The 9,792-nt window shown below is 35.3% G+C and overlaps 1 protein-coding gene across 1 annotated transcript in view; it reads right to left on the reverse strand.

The window, feature by feature from the left end:
• Positions 1-9,186, reverse strand: part of LOC104618449 (A disintegrin and metalloproteinase with thrombospondin motifs 19-like) — a gene marked incomplete at both ends in the record, with an annotated part of 38,666 nt that extends 29,480 nt beyond the window's left edge. The window contains 2 exons of the mRNA XM_010284043.1: positions 270-410; positions 9,081-9,186. Of these exons, the coding sequence (XP_010282345.1) occupies positions 270-410; positions 9,081-9,186 (247 nt within the window). The remainder of the gene's footprint in view (positions 1-269; positions 411-9,080) is intronic.
• Between the last annotated feature and the right edge of the window lie 606 nt (positions 9,187-9,792).

A 9,792-nucleotide genomic window follows, 5' to 3' on the forward strand; every position in this document is an offset into this window, starting at 1 on the left:
TATATATAAAATGTTTATATAAATATCTGTAAGTATAATCACACACATTAACACATGAAGATACAAAACCACAAGTAATTGCTGAAAACAGATTTTAATCAATCTGTCAAAAATTATATAGTTCATGATGATTTAAATTACTTTGATGGGCTATATAAACACAAGTCTCCCACAGAGGTAGTTAAAATTATTGAAAACTTGTTATTTCGGGGTATTTATTGCAACTCTTTGTAAATGACATACAGAGTTCTTTTTCTTGAGTGATATACCTGAGAAATCTTTCCAGATCTTCCCTGCTGCACCGAGACCATGAAACATCCCCAAGGTTCTGTCCTTTAATCCACTCCCCAGACATGATATGGAGACCATCTGCACAGGATGGGTGGTCATTGTCGTGGTTTATCCCCATGCTGAATTTTGAAGTTATTGAAAATAAACCAAAGCACAAGAAAATAACAAGTTGTTTTCAAAATGTTTCTAAGTTAAAACTCTTGCAAGAGGCTATGAAAAACTCACATATATTACACGTAGGAAATCTCTTTTCATTTTTTCCATGACACCTTTCACAGAAGTACCTGGAACCATGTGTGGAGAACAATTCTATACAGAAAGGAAAAAGTGAAGCCTCATTCATTTGATGAGAAATATTACATTCTAATCAGCTGTTCAACATATACTTCAGACAACTTTTTGAATGTTCAGAACTGCACAACTACTGCAGGTTCAATGAACTCTTGTTAATGGGCAACAAAAATACTGGAAATCTACTTTTTGAGATCAGTGAATTGTTCTGTATTTTGGCAGTGATTCTATCTTGATTCCATATGGAACTGGTTTGTTGAAATTTTATGGAGTAGTACCATGCTTACTAGTTTAATGCATGATTATCATATCTAAAGGAAAAATCACCTAGATGTGTTTCCAATGTGTACTGTTAGAAATAACATTGATGAAGTAATTAAATGGATTTTGGTTTTAAAGACTCAGTATCCACATGCATCCCAGCGAGTTCCCACATAGGGCACTGCAATGAAAAATTCCGCTAAAAATCTGCTTGAAGCTGCTACTTTAACTGAAGACTCACTGTCACTCTCATTCACAACCAGTAAACAGAGAGGAAGAAGATAGACAGACTTAAGTAAAAATAAAGTTTTCGGTATTAGCTAAGTGGATATATGCTTGAGTGGCATTAAGAGAAGCAAATGAAATACTCTCAGCTGTTCTTGAAGATTTGTAAATGAACATGGGACTACTCTCCAGAGCATTGGATTCAAAGCGGTGCTGGAATTTTGCAGCCCTAGTCTGCCCTGCAGAAAAGCAAAACTTTAGAGTGAATAAAGAATTGTACCTTGCATTGACTCCTTTAGCCAAAGAACAGTCAAATTGCTTAGAGACTGTTAAGACAGGAGAAGTTTGCTGCTTCTGTAGAAAAACTAGAGTACATCGTGCTTCTCCATATTTCACCACTCTGCAGTGCCAAGGGGCAAAAGCAGCCTGCCGCCCATCACTGAAAGCACCCACTTGCTTTTCTTCTCCACTCTGTCCCAAAATGCCCCCATGACTAGATCAAATTTTATATCACTTTTCAAGCTACGTTACCTTGTGTTTACTAATGAAATGAATTTAAATACTGTGTAGGGCTTTATCTTTCCTACCAGAGTGCTCGGTCTCTTACAGTGATGTGTACACCCCACAGTCTGCAGCACTGGAACAGCTGCCTCTGCATGAATTGCATAATTTCGTTAGTTGTAAACAGCGTAACCAAGGTAAACAAATCTGTCTGACTCTCATCTTAGTTTCTGTCTTTTCCTGAGCTGCCTGAATGGGACAAAACAATGACACGAAAGTGCCTGTGCACTTTCCTTACATTCTCCTCACCTGCCTCACAGGCAGACTGTGAGATGTCCTTACCTCCAGAGTGCCATCCACAAGAACTATGGAAGCAGACACAGAGAATCTAATGACACTTTACTGACTGCACATGAAATAGATTTTGATTATAGCTCTTCAAGTTACATACTTCCTTACTGCAAAAGTACTAATTATCAGTATCATATTTGTATACTATGATTTGAAAGAAAGCATTTACAACATGCAAGTACACAAAATCTTATTGCTACAACTTATTATAGAATTGATGGCTGCTATTTATGCAGAGTCGGAATTAACACACTTATATGTTATTTAAAACATTTTTAAAAATTAAAAATTAAAAAAAAGGTAAATATTCTCTGATTACTGTTGTTTCCCAGCCACTCTGAAGAGCAGTTCTTGAAGTCAGACTTTGTCCTAAACCAGTCTCTAAAATCATCCAGAAAAAAGTGTGCTGAGCTGAACCAAGATATTTGCTGTTTTGAAAAACAATTCCACTAGCCGCCATTACAGACAAACATCAGTGTAACCCTTTTTGCCAATCTACTACTACAGGAGCACCGCAGAAACTGTGCCTGTGTAAGGTGCTGTTCTGTGCTCGTCATGTAGAATTTATTAGGCTAGCACTGGGCACATTGCTCTTTCTGTCCATAAGCTCCTCTCTCCCACAGCTGTGATCATTCAACCTCATGCTAGAGTAAAGCAACATGTGCATGTGGGAGGAAGACAAGGGAGTCTGAGGTAAGAGCATAACTTCATAACAGTCTGAAAAACATAGAAGATAGTGCTGTACTTTAACAAGGAGTAGACAATATCTATATGGAAATAAATCACATTCTGTTTCAAGAACAGAAGTGTTGCTTTTTCACTGATACATGAAAGTGCTGCACCCATTCTGGTTGAAGACTATATATGGCAGATATAATACGAAAGGCGGAAGCATCCTATGGAATGCATTCCCTAACTGAAACACTAGCAATATTTCAACTCACACTATGCAACTAAACTATATTGGAATAATCTCAGTTTAAAAGTATTTTGACAAAGAGCCTTGGTCAAATAAACTCTACTAACATTATACATCGTTGTCAAGTCAACTGAAAAAATATTTTTATCTCATAAAACCTCTAGAACTTGTTTAAAAAACAGTGCCAGATTGGGTTTTTTTGGTGGTATCATGCAGAAAGTTGGAACAATCTCTGCTAAATTTTGAAGATGATCCTTGTTGATGTTTAATGTGCAGTAGGAATAGTACAAAGAAAAATCCTTAATTTCTCTGTGCTTAGAAGTCAGAATTAACAATTTAGGCCACTGAAAGTAGGAGACAAATATCAGTTCCTTTTTTCAGTTAAAAAGTCATTCTTTTACAATTCACTACTGCTGCAACTATATGTGTACAGCTGGATTCAAGATAGACGACAGCATCTGTCCTACCATCAGGGGAATAGGTTGTATTCCTGCAGGCACAAAATGCATTCCCGTGTCAACCCACATGCCGAAAAAGTACCAAGTACCACAGTTTGATTTGATTTGATTAGAGCCAAGTATTAAGTATTAAGTCACAACAAGGGGTCCTCAGTCATTACGTTACTTTTAAATAAGCTAAATAAGGCTATGCACACACCTTCTGGAAAGAATTAGGTCTGCATTGTAAAGTGCTGGTTTATATTTCTCCTCACTATAGGACACCAAATTTATTCTACATGTGCTACGTTCATGGCATCACAGATTTGCTCAGTGACCCCACACTCTTCCAGGTGGAAAACTTTTTATTATTTATTCATCATTTTCATAGTGCTTTCCAAATGGGAGATGGTGACCTGATTATCACCACCACATTCCACTTAAATACATGGTAGTTGCAGCTGAACAAGAATGACGCTATTAGACCAGAAACAGGCAATGCAGGCACAGAGACTAAATAGTATCAAAAACTTAACACAGGAGCAATTGATCGGGATAGATAGATGTGGAGAATTTCTTTAGGTCTATTTGTAAGTAAAAAAAAGCTAGAATTAAAAAGATGAAAGAGAACTACTGCTGTTCAGAGTTTTATGTTAGTTACTATGAGACAGGTTAAGAAGTAAGAGATGGATTAGGAAAACCACAAAAGCAAGTATCCAAGGAACCAAGGCTAGGTATTTGAATATTCAGTAAAATAAATAGATTCCCAAATCCTAAAAGATAACAGTTCAGTCCAAGAGATATAAGCAGCAGAGGAATGATTAGTGTAAACTGCAGATCCAAGATAATAGTACCAGTTTAAGCTTGTGACAGAATGAAAATTAGTAAAAAAAATTTCTCTTTGTGAAGGAGATAGTAGACCTCTGAATGCTGCTTTCAGTTTATACCTGTGATGTGTGATGGGAACAAGGTGCCATATGATTTCTTTCAAAATTCATATTTTTATAAATCATCGCTACATAGCATTTGTAAATTTACTGCAATCATTATCCCATATATTTTTTCCATTCTAGCAAATAAATATATATAATTGTATTACTTTAAAAAATAAAAATAAGAATTAATTAAAAATCATTATTAATTACAAAGTGTTATCCTCCCCATTATTTCCAATGTTTTATTTTTGTCATTGTTACGTGTCATCTACATAGTATTCTCTGCTAGAATGATCAAAATTTCTTTAAGTATGGACTTGGAAATTACAAGGCCTAAAATTTCACATGACATTTAATAGCACAACCATTGTCCCAACAATTTGCCTAATGTGAAATTTTCCATATCACAGTATCACAAGGATGTACTTGATAAGTGAAAATAGCACCACTCATTTGACTGTCACAGACAGGGAGACGGAAGTTGCACTACTTCTTTAATACTTGTATTGCACTTTTTCAACAAAAAAAAGTTTTATTGCACTGCTATCTTTATAGAGAAAATTATGTAAACAAACAAACTAGTAGGAGGTTTCTATATGCTATTTTATAGAATTAATGCAACAAATATGTATTACAACCTGTTGTTTTGTTTTTTTAAAAAGCCTAGTTAGTGAAACAATAATTCTTGTATGATTTTTTTATAAGTGTTTTAAAACATATGAAGGCTTCACAGATCATTGCCTAAATTGGAAAGACACTTCTAAATGAATTATTCAGCCTAAAGTGAATTGAAAGGCAAGTAACCCAGCTACAGAAAAACTATGATGGTAAAAGGTAGAAGACGATTTCTTCTGGAAAAACTCTGTCTCCAAAGGAAGAATCTACTGGACAAGAAAACCCCCATCTTCTTGTTAACAATTACATGATAAAAAGAAAAAATCAAAACAAATATGTTTACATAATGAATATTTCTCTTTTGTTAATCATTGCTTGTTCTTGAGGATGTTGGCAACTCAGACTACATTTTCAGTCTTAAAACAATAGAGTAAAACATGTATATTAGTATACGGACATAAACATATAATGCATGCTACTGTCCAGCTGAGTTGGTAACTTCTGCTAAACAGCTGCTTTCTTCCCTATCACTCCAACACTTCTGCCACCATGCTCCCGAAGCTGGATCTAGACATAGCATCATGTCATGGTCCTTTGACTTAAGTACATAAATAATAATAAGCTTTGACATGACAGATGTCTTTAGCATCATAACGTGAAGATATATATGGTCCCTTGCTGAAGTTTTTTAGCGAGTATATAATATAGGGAAAGTAGTCACCTATGGTAAATATGATACCCATGCTATAACCTGCCAACTGCAGTACTTCAAGATAAACAATTATGCCTATGGTTTATGACTTTACGCTTGTGTCAAGGAAAAACATTCACATATAACATGTCTTCAAATTGAAGAAAATATGTAACCAGGAAAAAGACTTCAAGATATCATGTACTCAGTGAATAGACCAAAAAAACCCACCTCCTTATTAACAAAAAATATTGACACTGTTATGATCTTTTGCCAATTTTTTCACAGCCATTGTAAATATATCAGGCTACCAATTAAGTCTATGCCTCCTGTAGGCTGTCGTGCAGTTACTAGCTGTTCAGTTTACAAATGCTGTTCTAAGGAAAGTTAACTATAAATCCATCCTGGAACATTACAGTCTAGCAGAAATGCAAATCTTGATACCTTGCTAGAGAAAGAGCTGACTAATCTTCTAAATTTCAAGTCCAAAATTACCATATCTTTTTAACATACCAAAAATGCTGATGCAGTGCTACTTCACTGTCTCAGTGTTTCATCTCTTCCTGACCCGTTTCTTTCTTCAGCTGTCTAGCTGCCAGCAAAAGGCTAGTGAGGCTTGATTTCTGCTGGGCATTGTTGTGATGTAATTGCATAAAATAAGATCTTTCTTGACCCTCTGTCTGCTCTTAGAATTGGACTAAGCAAAACTATTTTTCTCATGGTTTTGAATCACCATATAAATGTTGAGAGGAAGAGTAAGTGGAAATGCAAACTTTGTAACAAACTGCATCCTCTTCTGTCATCTCTAATGGCAAGTGTGTTTTGTTGGAAAATTTCCAGACCACTGGGAAGTTTGGTATGATATACCCATCTGCCAATAACATCCTAGGCTGATTTAAGTCAGCATAACTTCGTGACTATGGAACACAGATGCCTATTTTGATATGCATGCAGGAAAAACAGAAACTATTGATTTTTAAAGCACTTACCCACTAAAGCATGAAAACTGAATGACAGAACCTAAGGTGATCTCAAGGACCTTGTGACTGCTTTTTTGGGACAATGCTATGTTTTGCCAATACTTTCTATTTACTATTATTGGAGAGGTATTAAATGTCCTGCTTATATGGTTGAACATTTAATAGATACTTTGAACTTCATTAAAATAAGTTTAAAGAAAAAAAGAGAGAGATACATTTAAAAAATGGCTTTAAAGATCAGTTAGTGCTTTCTGGGTTTTTTATTGTAATAGTTTTGAACAGTTACCTCATGGATTCTTTTCCTAATATAACAGAAAAAAAGGCAGCATTTGTGATGAAACTACTGGTGTGATCCTCATACATGATCCTCATGTTTGAAATAAAGAATATGTAGTGCTGAAATGCAATACAAAGTGGAAACCCCCTATTACTTTTTACCAAAATAATAAACTAAGTAACAAAAAAGGGGAAGCTTTGTATCTTTCTTGTTAAGAGTAAATTTAATAAACGTAGTTTCTTATTAAACAAGTACTATGCTTTATAGATAAAATTTCCTGTAAAGTGAACATTTTTGAACAAACAGGACAGAAAATGTTACCACAGATAGTAAAGCAATACCAAAAATAACATAAAAATATGTCTATGTTTTATGCAGCTATCCACAAACTGCAGTGAAGTATAGCCATTTCTCTGTAAATCTGTCAATGACACAAATACACATGTATGGGAAAGACAATTTCTTACAGTTTGTTGTGCATGTATTTTTAAATTCATTATGAAGCTCAATTTTGCAAACTGCAGCTGTGCTTTTCAAATTGTATGGCTCAAAGTTAGGCTCCTGTGTCTACGCTTCAGTTGACAAGTCAGCAATAACTTTATCTTGAACAAAAAACTTGGTAATTATGAAGATCAGTCAAAACAGTTAAAGCTCAACATCTCTGACAGTCAGGCTGCTTCTGTATCTGACTACCTGAATCTATAGATATTTCTGTATCTACAGATAGATTAATATCTGTATCTACATATCTGAACTTGGACTGAGAAACCCAGCTTTCGACTGTTAGCCAAAAAGGACAAAAGAATTAAGGAAAGAAGCAATGAGGGGAAAATGGGATAGTCTGCGCAGCTCAGAGGAGGCCACAATGACAGGCACTTCCCCTGCACCTTCTATCCACTGCCCCCATATCCCATGGGATTGCGGATTTATGGGAGAGAGAAGGAAGCAAGTAGATTATTTGAGGACAGGATACCGACACAGTCCCCAGTGACTCAACAGTTCTGCAGCAGCTTCTTTCTTACTCAGTAGTCACTGCAATGGGAACACGTGACGTTGTAGGACCTCAAGATAACCTGAGTCAGGACGCTGAGAAGCAAGAGCTCTGAGAGAAAGGGACCCCATAGTGATATTATGGACATTACCTTATAAAAGCTTAGCTTAATTACCAGTAAATGGACTAACTATCCTATCATTCCAGCTCAATATACCCTTGATTTAATAGCCTACACTTTGCGAACATCTTTTAAGTCAGTAATTTATCAATAAAAGAGTTGGCTAAACATATGACATCATGGTATCTTTCTAATGCAGATCTACTTTAAGAGAAATGCTATGCACAGAAGGTAGGTATATTTTGAGATTCATCTATGCTTCCTAGAAATTTATTCAGTTACTGTTTATGCTTGTAACTGTGAAGGGATTTTCTCACATTTGAATGTTCCAGTGCTTGGAACACAGGGCTCCAAAATTTTCCTAGCCTGTCTCCTTCATGCTAGTATACAAATTATATAAACAACAACAACAAACATCCAAAGTTTTGAGAGATGTATTTGAATTAGATGCAGGTAAAAATGACAGATTAATGCAGGCCTCCCTTTTATTTATTTGTTTTTTAAATAAGGACTCTCCTATTTATTTTTCTTTAACAAGTACTGAAACCAAGAATCGAATACAACTTTCAGTAACAAATTTGACAATTGCAACAGGAGAATTTTTCATTTTGCTTCAAAGTATTCCTCATGTAATGAGTAAAAACATCCAATTCAGTTGTGAAGGATAGTCACCTTCACTTTCACTTTGTCATCGCTTTCTTTTAAGGGGAGGAAAAAACAATATTAACATTGCGATGACTGATGACCATTATACACTTTAATGGGATCTATGCTGAGAAAGCCAAATTAAGTAAGGGCTCTTCCAAGTCATGATCTCATTAAAATGTTTGTTGGCAACGACAGTCACATCTGGATTGGATACACAATACCACAGTCTCAAAAGAAAAAACATCTTGGGGCACCTGCTTTTACTCTAGACAATGTCAGTCCTTCCAGCTAACCTAGTTATTGTGTAGCTATAAAGATTCCTGTATTACTCCAAGTTCTAAACATTTTCTTAATATACATACTATGTATCAATACCTGCTACTTATTATTAATAACAAAAACATTTTTCCAAACTTTTCATCAAATTTACAAGCCTTCTGAAAATAAAAAAAGAAAAACTGAACTAAATTGAACACAATCAAATTAATCAAATCATAGTAATATCACGTGCAAACAAATACTAGGGTTTGTTATCCACATACTTACTTATGACCCATTTCATGGGCAATGGTAAAAGCGAGATTCAGACCATTGTCCTCTGCAATTATACATTTTCGTTTTTCACTGCACATTCCGCTCAGATATGCTATACCTAGGAAACAAAGCCACCACATTCCATTATTTTTTGTTATTACTAACTGTATGTATTGGCATTATTGACCCCAAGCAGGTCTGGAACACTTACTGTGGTCAGAGCCATCCAAATATATAAACAGATATCTGACAAAAGTTTATTTACTTATAAGCTACAATGACTGATTTTACACAAAATTGGATAAAAGACAGCAAAGAAATAGCAAGCCATGGCAATATTACATGATAGCACTATTAACCTGGTTACATAGACTGCAACGTGCAAGAAAAAGTATCCTTTAAAAGCGTTGCTAGGTACCTTGATAAGATGTGATAGAACACACATATAAATATTGATGCTACTGTAAATGAAAATAGATGTCTACAACAATAGCCCACAAACCCGAACAGGTATTTCCTCTGACAGACTCAGAAGAGAAGAATGCAAAGCATAGAGCTGTGTCCCCTGCATTATCACTGTTAAGCACTGATACAGTGTTTAGCATGTTAATGATTTAAAAAATGTATAAAAGAGTCAGGTGTCACAGAACTAGAAGAATTCGTAGGATACTGCAGCCAGACAAACACATTCGTTGTAGAGGCTATACATATAATATGTATATTT

The sequence above is a fragment of the Phaethon lepturus genome, unplaced genomic scaffold, assembly GCF_000687285.1.
Source record: "Phaethon lepturus isolate BGI_N335 unplaced genomic scaffold, ASM68728v1 scaffold11683, whole genome shotgun sequence".
NCBI lineage: Eukaryota > Metazoa > Chordata > Aves > Phaethontiformes > Phaethontidae > Phaethon > Phaethon lepturus.